Below are 14,041 nucleotides of genomic sequence, written 5' to 3'. Positions count from 1 at the left end.
CACAATGACAGCAGCAAGACAGAATGGAAGTAATGTTCATTTTATATACATGCAATTATATATAAAAGGTTACAAAATCAGTTTCATCCTACAGTTCAGTGTAACCAGTACATATGAACATGATGATTAAGTCCGAATGCCTTTTGGTATTAAAGTGTGATAAAACTCTTCCCTCCCAGTCCTTACATTTTGTAAAAAAGAATCATAGAGCTGGAAATCTAACCCCCTGCACGGTGCAGGAAATTCACAACTATCTCCCCCCGCCACACCCGGTGACCGCTGTTCCATTCCCAGAAGATGGCAAAACACCTCCAGGATCCCTAGCCAAACTGGCCTGGAGAAAATTGCTTCCTGGCCCCAAAGTGGTGATCGGCATTACTCTGGGTGTATAAGAAGGGGCAACGAGAACTAAGCACTGATGTAACCCTTCCTGCCCTCCGTCTCATGATCTGCCCAGGTTCACAGACTCGGCATTGCTGTCAGCTGTCCATCTAGACTTTGCTTTAAAACCTCCAAAGAAGGAGAACCCACCACCTCTCGAGGAAGCCTGTTCCACTGAGGTACCGCTCTAACTGTCAAGAAGTTCTTACTAATGTTTAGCTGAAAACTCCTTTGATTTAATTTCAGCCCCTTGGTTCTGGTCAAACCTTCTGGGACAATGGAAACCAACTCCGCACCATCCTCTGTATGACAGCCCTTCAAGTACTTGAAGATGGTTATCATATCACCTCTAAATTGTCTTCTCTCCAGGCTAAACATACCAAGCTCCTTCAATCTTTCTTCATAGGACTTGGCCTCCAGACCCCTCACCATCTTTGTTGCCCTCCTTTGGACACATTACAGCTCGTCTATATTGTGGTGCCCCAAATTGAACATAATACTCTTAAGTGAGGTCTACCAGAGCAGTGTAAAGCAATACCATCACTTCACGTGATCTGGACGCTATACTTCTGTTGATAACAGCCCCAAACTGCATTTGCCTTTTTAGCTACCACATCACACTGCTGAGTCATGTTCAGTGTATGGTCCACTAAGACCGCTAGATTCTTTTTGGACATACTACTGCCAATACAAGTCTCCCCATCCTATAATTATGCATGAAAGAACTAGCCCATGCAATAACAGGGAACCAGAGTCAATTGCTCACATATTGCTCCGATGTGCATTTTACATCCAATTATGTAAAGCCCTAATTAACCCTATTTTGTATAACAGATACAGTCTCCCAGAAGTGAGGTTTGTTTCCCTTCTTTTATCGGATCAGTGCACCCATATTACCATCTCAGTAGTGAGATTTCTTTGGATTGCTATGAGAATTAGGGAATACAAGATTGACAGTGCAATCCTAAGCAAAGTTACTCCAGTCTAAGCTCATTGATTTCAATGGGCTTAGACTGGAGTAACACTGCATAGGATTGCTCTGTTAAGCCCTGGAGACATGACCGATTTTGGATAGTATTTTGCATTTTGTGAATTCAAATACTGATTTTATTTTACTTTATTTTATGCCAATAAGGTACCAACTGACTATAATTATGCATTTGATTTTTCCTACCTAAATGCAGAAATTTACATTTATCTCTGTTGAAATTCATTGTTTCAGCCCAGTTTTTCAGCCTGTCAAGATCATCCTGTCTCCTGACACTGTCTTCTACCATATTTGCTACCCCTCCCAATTAAGTATCATCTGCAAATTTAATAAGCTTTCCATCTATTCTTTCATCCAAATCATTATAAAAATGATTGAATAAATGATTAAATGAAAATGATTAAAAATGTTGAATAAAACAGGTCCTAGGAATGATCCCTGAGGCATTCTATTTGTCACTCTTCTCTAAGAGGATAAGGAACAATTAACAAGCTCTCTTTGGGTGCGATCTGTCAACCAGTTATAGATCCACCTAACAGTCATAGGCTCCAAAGCACATTTTACCAATTTATCAACTCGGATATTATGTGGAACCTTATCAAAAGCCTTACTGAAATCGAGATAAACTGTGTGTAGAGTATTCCCCTGATCCAGCAAGATAGCTATTTCTCAAAAAAAGAGATAAGGTTAGTCTGACATGACTTGTTCTTGAGAAATCTGGTTCTTAGTAATCACAGCCATCCTTTCTAAATGCTCATGGACTGACTGTTGGATGATTTTTTCTAAAACTTTTCCAGGTATAGATGTCAAACTGATTGGTCAGTAGTTACCTGGATATTCCTTTTTCCCCTTCTTGAAGATAGGGACATTTGTCCGCCTCCAATTTTTTTGGCACCTCACCTGTTCTCCAAGAATTCTCAAAAATAATGACAGAGGCTCAGAAATTATATCCACAAGTTCTTTTACTGCCCTTGAATGCAATTCATCTGGCCCTGAGGACTTAGTTTCAGTTAAATAAACTAGGTGTTTTTTTGCTGATCCTAGGCTGTAACTCCCTTCCCACATCATGTGTTTTGTTATTGCCATGTTGAGCACCATTTCCCTCGCAGGAGAAGATTGAGGTAAAGTAGGAATTGAGCAGTTCTGCCCTCTCTTCATCGCCTGTTACAATTTCGCTTTCCTGTCCCTGCAATGGGCCTACCATGTCCTTGCTCTTTTTCTTACTTTGAACATAAGCAAAGACCCCTTTTTTGTTGTTTTTAGCATCTCTTGCTAGCCTAAGATCATACTGAGCTTTAGCTTTTCTAACACTCTCCCTACAAGCATTGGTTATTTGTTTATATTCACCCTTGATTATAAGGCCTTCCTTCCATTCCCTAAATGAATCTTTTTTTATTTCTCAGGTCTTTAGAAAGCTGTTTATGGAGCCAGCTTGACTTCTTTAGGCTCCTCTCATTTTTCCCTCTCATAGGAATTTTGACTGTGCTTTCAATATTTTGCTTTTAAAAAACTCCCACCCCTCTTGAACTCTTTTCTCCTTAAGTATTTCTGACCATGGGATTCTACTCAGCATAAGTTTGTTAAAATTTGCTTTCCTGAAGTCCAGCCTTTATGTCTATGTACAGTTTTTACCTTCCTCAAGACTGTAAATTCCAAAATTACACAATCTGGTTAAGCACGTGGAAGGGAAGCTAATTTCAATGGAAGAATTAAACATGTTCTTAACCCTCTACCGTCAAAACCAGTGACATGTAAAAGTGCATAAGTGCAGTCAGATAATTCCATTTTCTTTATATGTGGCACAAATATAAGCATTTTTCCTCAGAAATTAATTGCACTGAGTTTAATGTAACTCATTCCCAGGTAAATAATGGATCCAAGCACTTACCTAGCACAACATCATTATTGATTTGCAAATTATTAGCACTAGATAAGTAGCATTTAATATTGCAATCACTAAGGGTCAGTGCACTGCTGATATTACATTTGCACTTTTGAAATGAAATTCTTTTGAAATGAGTTCCACAGGACAGGTATGAAAAATTACCGGATTGAGTCATCCATCCAATTTGTTTGAAGATGGATTCCTGCAGCTGGAGAGAGCAAGAGTTCAGGATCCAGCAATCATCTTTGTACATACTGTGTGGATGGCATATTCCAACAAAACATCTTCACATGTATGCCTTTCCAAACATAATGCCAAAGGTCATCCTTTAGATAAATGATACCATCAGAATTTACTCAAGAGGCATCATCATGTATTTAAAATCCAGTGCCTGGGCCCCATATTTTTGCCATATTTTAAGATAGCCAAGAAGCAGAAAATTGAGTGGAGCTAGGCAGATGAGAGCAGGTCTATACAGAAACATAGAGTGCTTTGGTTGTCAGTGATCCCCACTGAAAATGTTACTACGTAAACTACAGTCTAATATGCAATGGCAGCCAAAACCTGCCTCAGACCTGTGCTCACCAGTATGTAGGGTGAAAGACAAGTTTTGTTCCTGCACTCAATCATGTATCTGATTGCATCTGGTTATGGACTATAACTTCCATTGGTCAAGAGCTGCCATTGTAGTGGATTTCATTCAGGACTATCGGAGAAAAAAAGTCTGCTCCTATGTGTCTACAGGGATGAAAGGAGCAATTGTAGCCCACACAACAATAAATACCTTTACTTTCTTCCATGTGAGTAGCAGCATTTAATTTCTATGGAAGACACAAACAAATATTGCATTTGGGGGCACCATTATATTAAAAGGAAAACCTTTCTACCACTAGCAGCCACGCCATAAAAACGTAAGAGTTCTACTGGATAAGACCAGTGGTCCATCCAGCCCAGCATCCAGTTTCACGCAGTGGCCAACCAGTTGTTCTGGAGGACCAACAAACAGGTCATAGACCAAGATCCAGGTCTAATAGCACCTAAAAGACCAGAGCCTGCAATAAATCATGATGCCAGCTGTCCCCATATTCACTCCAATAACAAACAATGGACCTAACAACAACAGCTATACCATCTCATGCTCATTCACTTGTTCATCTTCCAACGTTATAGGCCATCAAGAGTCAGCAATGCCCGTTAGCTCTTTATATTAGACAAACAGGTCAGTCCCTTTGCAAAAGAATAAATGGACATAAATAGGATATTAAAAAACTCACAACATTCAAAAACCAGTGGGAGAACATTTTAATTTCCCAGGACATTCCATCGCTGACTTAAGAATAGCAGTTCTCAAGCAGAGAAACTTAAAAGGGAAACTACAAGAGATTGCTGAAATTGAGTTCATTTGCAAGTTTGGGACAATGGATCCCCCAGAGTTGAATCGTGGCATAGGATTTTTCTCACATTACAGATGCTAATTTTCTGAATTTCCACCTATGCTCTATCAACCTAACTACAACATGTATTATAGCTAGCTTCCTGACATTCTAATTTCCAACACCCTTCCTACCCTCTACTTGGATTAGAAAGACTCCTTTCTTCTTCCACTCCTTGTATCTGATGAAGGGAGCTTTGACTCTTAAAAGCTCATACTTTAGAAATCTAGTTGGTCTTTAAGGTGCTATTGGACCTGGATCTTGTTCTTCAACTGCAGCTCAACATGGCTACCCACCAGAAACAGAGTACAGAGGCTGTGATGGTGCCTTCTAGCACCGAATTTCACAGGCTTGCTGCCTCTGAACATGAAGGCCAGTGATAGAAACCATATGGGAAAGGGTAATGGTACCATTTGGTGCATAGCATAGGGATCCCTGTAACATATAGGCATTCCTACTCCCCCAGCCCCACCTCTCCCCAATCATAATGACAGGCATTTTGCTCCTTATGGAGTAAAAAGGCTGAGATGCAAATTCACAGCAAAATTGCTGCTAGGTGGCTTGGCTTGGATTCCTATGGAAAGACAATGTTTATATGACCATAGAAAGAAACAAAAGCTTAAAAGACTGTGGCATCATAACAAATCAATTCACAGATGAATTTTACTAGGAAACTGTTGAGAGTAAATATAGATTGTAGATTACTCTTAAATCTGCAGTCTGCAATGTGATTTTTTTCTTATCAACTAATGATTAAAAATACAATTGTTTCTTGAAGAATCATCATTCCTTAATACTGTTCTTCCCATCACTCTCAGCTGATCTGAGGGCAAAATAACCAGCAAATGCTGCTTTAAAATTCTCTAAGGTCAGTTTATATAATTCATTTTGACAGCTATTATTATCCCTACTTACTTACAATGGCCACTCTCACCCCAGCAATGTATTTAATTTCTCAACAACTCAACCAGAGAAAAAAACCACCAATATGGAAAGGCTAACATTTTGTTTTTTAACCAAAACAGAAAAAACAATGTCTAATACTCATGAAAGACCCATGAGTGATAACTTGATAATTCAATTAATTAATTATGCAAGTAACATCCACTGCGTAGAATAAGACATACTCTGGCATTTTAAATAGTCCAGGCAAGAGTGGCCTTAACACTTACTCATGTAATTTTAATTTCTATGAACTATGAACACGTTTTTTGTCAATCTGCAGCTGCAGAGCAGTAAAACTTTCTCCAGTTAAAAGGCAACTATTGTGGCAGCATTGTTTCATTGGACAAATCAAGAGGTTATTTGCTATGAGTCACAAGAAGCAGGCAAAATTTGTGGCAGTTGAAAGGTAGATGATTTCTCCACAGTGTGAGATCTGAAAGATCATCTCTTCAATTCACATGAGGCTTATAGGATTGCTCTGAAACTTGATTTCTCTTTAACACACAAACGTGTGGCTTCTGTAAGAATATATTCTGTCAAGTTAACAGAATGTTGGTATCAGGAGGACCACTGTTGTGAGATATGGCTAAATCTATCAGTTGTAATAATGAAACTGAATCAATCAAGCCAGATGCGTTTACATCTGTGTGATCAGCAAATTCACAATTCGAGTACTTGCAAAAGGTTCCCATTATATACAGCCCAATTGAAGAAAATTACTACATTCTGGAAAGGTGCCTCCCGTATCCATTATGTGCTTAAAAGAGGCATGAAGCTGATCTGCAGACCTCATCATGGCATTAAAAGTACTTCTGAGCCCATCTTGTGCTATTTGTGACATATATGAATGCTGTCAATGCAGGATAGAAAGCAGAAGAGAGCCATTTGTCATCCGTATGTGCATTCTAATCAATATACATTTTATATTTGCATTAGATATGTGGGAAAGCAAAATCTTTTTGTGTTAAAATGGTTTCAGGTAAATAGCCATGTTGGTCTGTAGTAGCAGAACAAGATTAAGGTCCAGTAGCACCTCTAGGGTGCTACTGGACACGAATCTTGCTGTGTTAAAACTGTAACCGATCAAAATATATTTTAATTCTTTAAAAAATGCTGATTGAAAGGAAGCTGGGTGGTTGCCAACAATAAAGCATATGTAAGACTATTCAACAAATGCACTCCAAAACCACAGTCCATTTCTGGAAACCACTGGATTTATAAAAAGCAAACAATGTTTTCTTCCTTAACATCTCCTGCCCAATCAAAGACTGAAATCCACAGGAGAAGCAATCTGTCTACTTTGTAGTATTAAAAATGGTTTAATTGCTATGTGTTACAACTTCTGATACAGCCTGCTATGTCTCTAAATGTACAACCAAATTTTGTCATAATCCGGAAGACTAAAATTAATTGATTTTAGCAGACACTATTTGATGTCCCCTTTCCCTGGATCTCTGAAACATAAATTTTAGAAAAGTAAAATTGCTACAGATATTTACAATAAATTAATTTTAAGAAAATAAAATCTTTATAAAATCTTTATCATCTCCTTCTGAGAAAATATGTACATTGTAAATCCCACTGATAGTAGAATAGTTCCGCAGAGATTACATGTGCAGAGTTTTGCTTTATTTCTCATAAACACACCCTATTTCTTCCAAGTCTGCATTTTGGCCAACAGACTGAAGAAATGCAAGACTGTTACCAGTTCCTACTGAAGTTCTCATCTTTCATAGCTTTCACTAGCCAATCCCTTTCTTTATCATCATCAGAGTCACTCATATCACTAGAATCTGCAGCTAGGAGACGGGAATAGTTAATTTTTTTCTGCCGTGGCAACTTCGACTGGACAATCAAGAACAAGATTAGCCAGAGTATTAAAGTAATGGAGCATGCTCTGTAGAGTACTGCCAGGCCAAAAGTGTTCACAACAAACCCTCCTGCAAAGCTGCCCAGACTGGCTCCACATCCACAAGATAGGCCTTGTAAGACCAGAGGCAGAGATTTCTCTGTGTCAGGAGTGGCAATGTCATCTGCTACCATGTTCACAGCCCACCACAAGGCACCATTGCTGAAGGCACAGAGGATCTGGATTGGCAGTACTGCCCAGGTGTTCCACAGGAATGAGTAGTACAGCAGCTGTGCAGCCAGGCAGCTTAAGCTCAAAGCAACCGTGCCAGCACCTGAGAGTGCCCTTAGCAACTTGCTTTTGAAGACGTAGAGCAGAATTTCAGCAATCAGTCCAGTGGCCACCGCAAGGCCCATGTTCAACTCACTGCTGCCTTGATCTTGCATTTGCCAGAAAAGAAAATTCTGCACTGTTGAGCCAATGACTCCCGTGAGGAAGATGGTGACAGCACACAGGATGGTTCGGCCATCACTCCCAATAAGGTTCAAAGCTTTGCCCGTTTTATTGATATGTTCATTTTTTTGGGACACAGGAATGGGAAAGAAGACACTGACAAGTAATGTTAAGGTTATCAGTAAGGCATAGCCATAAAAATGTACTGCAAACCGTGGGATATTGGTGCTCAAAAAGCAGTTCAGATGATCAACAAATACTGTTACACTGCAGGCTCCCACAGATGCTCCCAGGTAACTCCAAATCCAAAGATTCTCGTATTTATCTGCAGCATCAACAAAATCAAGGTACTCATAGAGGCTGTCATCAACCATCCACCCAAGAGGTGCTGCCAGGAGCTCCCAAAGCACAACCACACCTAGCACCATGAGAAAGACCTCATGCTGGTTGTTTAAGAACTCAATACCTTGCAGAAGGTGGGAGCTTACATCCTGTGCTCTTCCCCATCGGCCTGATAAGTTTTTGAAGATGGAGGAAGTCTTTGTAAAAGGCGCTGTGTGAAGTGTGAAGTGAGTTCTCTCTGAACTGCTGTTTCCCTCAGAACTTTCATTGATATTCATGATGCCACTTGTTGGGTTTCTGGTTGCCTTCAAGGATCCTTTCACAGGAAGGGTCGTTAACTTTTGTTCCAGTAGGAGACTTTCTTTCTCAGATGTCTCACCAGAGGAGCCATCAATGAATTGCTGTTTATCAGTATTAATGTCAGTGACTAGATGGTTTATCTCAGAAAGAATTTTTATAGAGGAATTTTTCTTTAGTCGTGTATGTGCTCCTGTTGGCATTCTGGCAGTCACCATATCATTAGAAGCCATTCCAACTGATCCAGTATCAGTGATGAGTCTGAAATTCACTGCACTCAGATTATTTGTACTAATATCAGGCTCCTGGGTTGTGGTAAGTAGTTTCCCTGAGTGCTGGCTCACATTACAGTATTTATAGGCAATGTCCTTGCTCACAGGTGGAACAAGAGTAAGAAGCAAACCTGCTCCAACAGAGCACAACAGAGATCCAGTTATGAGAACTTTCCTTTTATCGTGGGTTTTTGCTAAGTAGGAACATAGCGGGGCCCAAAGAGAAGCGATTAAGTGTTTCAGCCCAATAATAATCCCTACTAAAGGTGCAGTTAATCCCAGCTGCCGAAAGTACAGAGTTAAAAATGGGGCTGTGCAGGCATTGCTTGCCCCATAAAGAAAATGGAAGAGGCTTGCAAGAGTTAGTGCTTTGTTCACATCCCACTGGTTGTTTTTACTCATGGCTTCAGGTACAAGCTTGCCTCCTAACGGTGTCCTGCAAATAAAGCAAATAATTAACAGAACTGCATGAATAAATTAGGAACAGCACAAGAAATATTATTTTACCTTATCATTGAAACATAGTGTTGATAATCAAACAAGTAACATAATTATAGACTGGAGGGAAAGATTTTCTGCTAGTGTTCAGTCACAAACATATTCTGTATCAGATACAAATTATAGGACAGTCTAAACTTTGAGTCAAATAAAACTTTCTTTTCCTGATGGATTTTGATAATTTGAATTTTTCTGGATTATTAAAAAAAAACCTTGATCCAGTGCCAGCCACACAACATTCCATTCACACATAATGAAGGGAAGGCAGGTAGTAATCTGCTTCTTCTAAAATAATTTTTTAAAGTCCAAAGGGATTTAAGCAGACCATGAACAGATTTGCAGCCTAAAACTTTTAAAACAGAGCACCCCTCTCCCGATCTGAAAAGCTCAGGCAAGCCCGATCTCATCAGATCTCAGAAGCTAAGAAGGGCCGAATCCACACGTCTCAAGTTTTCCGCTTTTCCCCCGCCCATTATTTGCTTCTCAGAGGGCTGTTCACATACTTTTACCTCAATCCCGCCATTCTCTCGCATCTTTCGCGTTGCACCTCAGATGAATTTGTCATGCGTTTAAACGCTTCTCTTGCACGGTTCTCACCGTGGATGTGGACAAATAGAAGCGTTTCACAAGGAGACCAGACCACCCCTTTCAAACCACCCCACTTCCGTGTTTGCAGCCTTTCCGGAACACCATCCCTCTTTGCCGTGCAATTATCAAGCTTTTCCACTCTCTCCGCAGCATGCCTTCCCTTTCCCTTTTTTTCCCAAAGGGGACTTTCCCAGCATTGTTGCACAATCCCAGCCATAAATCTTAATCGGGGTGCTCCAAAATCCCCGCGGAGACATCAAGGGGTGGCGTCATTTCCATTTCCGTGTCATATTTAGGATGCCGAACAGTCAGAAATATCAGTGGCTGTTAAAATTAATTTTTTTTAAACTGTTGAAATTACTGTTATAGCGGAAATCCGTCATTCTAACATTACATTCAAGCGTCAAATAATTAGTCTGCCCGTTTGGAGAGTTTGGATCACCCCCCACCTTAAATATCAGTTCAAATTAGCCCACCAGAATAATGGTCCAATGGATTTCAAAGAAGAAGGCATAGAATAACATTAACCAGTCACAGGCATCATAGGGGTGTGGCTTTGCCATAGCAATTTAGCAAAAAAACGCTATAGCGGAAATCTGATGAAAAAATGGGGGGGGGGGGAATGAACATGATGTCATCGGCGACGTCGGATCTAAACCCGCCCCATATTGCGCGATTCTACCAGGGATGTGGGCAAAGTATAGCGCGAGGCAGCAGCAGTAAGAGAAGGGATGTGAACATAGACTGGGACATTGTGGGACAGAATCCAGCGCGATTAATGCATATGAAAAGCGGAAGGTAGGGAAGTGTGGATTCGGCCAAGGTCAGCTTTTGTTAGTAATTGGATAGGAAACCTCCAAAGACAACCAAGGTTGCAGGGGTAGAGAAACCACCTTCGTTAGTTTCTTGCCTTGAAAACTCCAGCAGGAGTTGCTATATGTCAGCTATGACTTGATGGCACCTTCCACCACCAGCGTCCCCAAAAGTATATATTTAAAAATAAATAAAATTATCTGGGCAGAGTGGGAACAAAATTACTGTTCAGCCAAGGAACTATCCAATAGGTGCCTGTGACAATTATGCAATTATATACCATCTGACACTCACAAGAGCAACACCATGCATATGAGAGATTAATATTTTCCCAGAAGTGCTCTAGGTGAGTAGGGAAAATATCTGGATTCTGCAGAACAATTTTGTTAACACTAAAGTATCTATAAACAATTAAGATATAACATTTCCAGCCTTTCTATTTTATTTTGATTTGCAGATTTTAAAAGATTTTTCACTCAATTGCTATTTTAATAGGACATTTCACTGGCTGTTTTTATTGCTGTATATTTCCCCCTAGTTTTATCTGTTGATAACTGAGTATTTTTGGAGACAGCAGGCAACATGATTTTGAAGAGCTATATGCATAATACATACACACAAATATATACATATAATTGAGAAATTTACTGGGTGAGGAAAAATAAAGCCCTGAAAAGTATGTGTGGATATTCAGTTTTGTGAAGCTATTTGAAGTTCAGGCTGTTTTTTCCCCATGTGGTTAGACATATTTTCAAAGCTCCCTTGCAGGATAAAATGACTGTGAACATTGTGATATGGTCAAAATAAATGAGCACTAAATATGTGAGGATTCCTGAATCAAACCAGGAAGTGAAGAGCACAAATTTCCTCCATTAGTCAGCGCCCAGAAGTTCAGTCAATATCATACATAAATCAAGGGGCATGCAGAATGTGTGTGTGTTAGCTTTATCTTGCAGCAACATGAATCTTTTTGAGTTCACCATCTCTATATATCACCTCAGAAAATCAGCTCCAGTCCAAATCACGAGAAATGGGCATCGTTTTGAGTTTATACTTCACAAACGAAAAAGCATCTAAGATGAACAATGTGGTCCAGATAAGGGCCAGCAGAACTGAATTTAGGTTTATTTTTAGAGCCAGTTATTTTTGATAAATGTGCTCACTAGTTCTCTGGATAACATATAGTATAACTGCAGGTGTTTTAAGTCTTTAAAAAAACCCAGAGGAATAAGAATATCACCCTCCTTCGAACTGAAAACTCATTCCTAATTTCAAAGCTAATGCACATCCTGACTCCAACTGTGATCTCACAATGGTGCCACCCTGGATGGACAATATTTTACAGAGGGTTTTTACCCATTCACACTCAGAAACAGATGATGAAGAAATATTAGAATGCTATCATGGCATCTGATGAAGAGAGCTGTGACTCTCAAAAGCTTATGCTACAATAAAGTTGGTTAGTATTAAAGTTGCTACTGGACTCTTTGCTATCATGTCATCTGTGGATGAAAAAGGTCAATTACTAAAAAAAAAATGCTGAACAGTTTCAAAGTACAAGAGGAGTGCTTTCTGTTCATTATTTCAGACTTTGGATCTCAGGAAGAATAACGACAGCTGAAAGGAGCCAAGGATCTTGCCTCATTAGAAGAAATGGGGACACTAGCAGCTCACATTGTAAAATTAGGCTGCAGGCAATGATTTGCAAAAAGTACAGATACCTAGAAAAAAACTTACAGCAAGTATAACCCAGCAGGGAAAAGATGCAGGGTTCTTTGGTACCCCCATCTGCCTTAGGGCTGTCAGTCCATAACATCGTATGTTTTTCGTATTTAGGTAAGTGTTGTCCATAATAGATGGAAAACTTGTAATTTCTATCCTTTGTTTTATGTTGTTTCGTTTTGTGAAGGCAGATGGTGAATTTCAATCAATGCTAATTCATATTTCAAAACGTGTCAGAGAAGAAACAGATTTTGCACAAAAAAGGTAGTTTTGTAGCACCACAACACCCCCTTGTTTTTGAGCGCCAAGAACCATTAGTTAGTGACCTATTTCCCAACTCTGTGTTAAAACAATTAAATGTATGGGACTAGATACTGTGAAAATAAGAGTTGCTGCCAGGAAGGCCCGTGATTTCCTTCTTGTCTGGCCCTACTCGAGGGAGTGAATGATTGAACTCTGCCTGATAAGGGGATAACCCTACTCTCCTCAGGATCACGAGCCAGCTGCCATTCACCCCGGCGACCACCACCTCTTGGGTAACACGCCCCTTGGCCTGCCTCAGCCGGCCTAATCAGCCCAGGCCACGCCTCCCCTTCACCCCGCACGGAGCTTGGGAGCCTTTCTCCCTCTTCCTCGCACTTTGGGGAGGTTGCCATGACGACCACTACTGCCTCCGGCTTCTCTCGCGCTCCCTCTCGCACGCGCACAGGGATGCTCCTACCTGAAAGGAGGGGTTGAGCCGCTTCTTCCACGCGGAGCCCGAGCTCGGCCTGCTGTCATGGGGAAACGCACTGCGCATGTGCAGAAAGCACCTGTCTGTGGAGGAAGCGAGCGAGATCGGCTCGGCCCCGCCCTCGGCACCTGCAAGCCCTACCCCTTCGTCGGAAAGCCCGTTTAGGGTCGTCTTGAAAAGTCCCTCTCCGCCTCGCTTTTCTCGGAGGATGACGATGGGCCTGGGGAGAGTCTCAAGGGAGAGCGCTACTCCGTTGCTAGGAGACGGCGGGTGGCTTCGGAGACTATGATGAAGGCCCAGCGTCAGGCGTGAGGAAGTGCTGCTAGCGGTTTAGCGCGCCTGCTTGTGAGGCTGGCTTTCCCTGCCTGCTGTTACCTCAGGGCGCCTTTTGCCCCTCCAGAGTCTTTTCCCGCGACGTCGCGTGGTCGCGACCGCGGTCCCCCCGTCCCCCCTGCCCATGGCAGAACCTTAGTCCCTACACTGAAAGTTGCTCACACGCTCGCAAAACGAAGCTACTCAGGACTGCCAACTATGGATTGGGAAATTGCAGGAGATTTGGAGGGGGGAGCCTGGGGGTGGTGAGTTTTGTGGCAGAGAGGGACCTCGGCAGACTATAATGCCATAGATTAGCCTCTACCCTCCAACGCAGACATTTTTCTTCAAGGGAACATATATCTGTCGTCTGGAGATCCGTTGGGGCTCTGGGAGATCTCCAGGTTCGACGTGGAGGTTGGCAACAATATGAACTTCCCCTAAAACCCAATTAAAGTGCCTTTTTTTTTTTACTGTGCCACGCTTTTTTGTGTTCCCCTGCTTGTGCTTTTGTAATTCTGATTCTGCTT

The 14,041-nt window shown here is 41.2% G+C and overlaps 1 protein-coding gene across 1 annotated transcript; it reads right to left on the bottom strand.

Annotated features, from left to right (window-relative positions):
* Positions 1-7,084: 7,084 nt before the first annotated feature.
* MFSD6L (major facilitator superfamily domain containing 6 like) lies at positions 7,085-13,246 on the bottom strand. Its single transcript, XM_054978160.1, has 2 exons — positions 13,188-13,246; positions 7,085-9,281 (listed from the first exon to the last, which is right to left on the bottom strand). Exons 1-2 carry the CDS (start codon positions 13,244-13,246, stop codon positions 7,334-7,336), a joined length of 2,007 nt encoding a protein of 668 aa, XP_054834135.1. The 3' UTR covers positions 7,085-7,333.
* Between the last annotated feature and the right edge of the window lie 795 nt (positions 13,247-14,041).

This window comes from Eublepharis macularius, chromosome 4 (assembly GCF_028583425.1).
Source record: "Eublepharis macularius isolate TG4126 chromosome 4, MPM_Emac_v1.0, whole genome shotgun sequence".
NCBI lineage: Eukaryota > Metazoa > Chordata > Lepidosauria > Squamata > Eublepharidae > Eublepharis > Eublepharis macularius.
The sequence above is the reverse complement of the archived record's forward strand: the minus strand, read 5'-3'. Positions and strand labels throughout refer to the sequence as shown.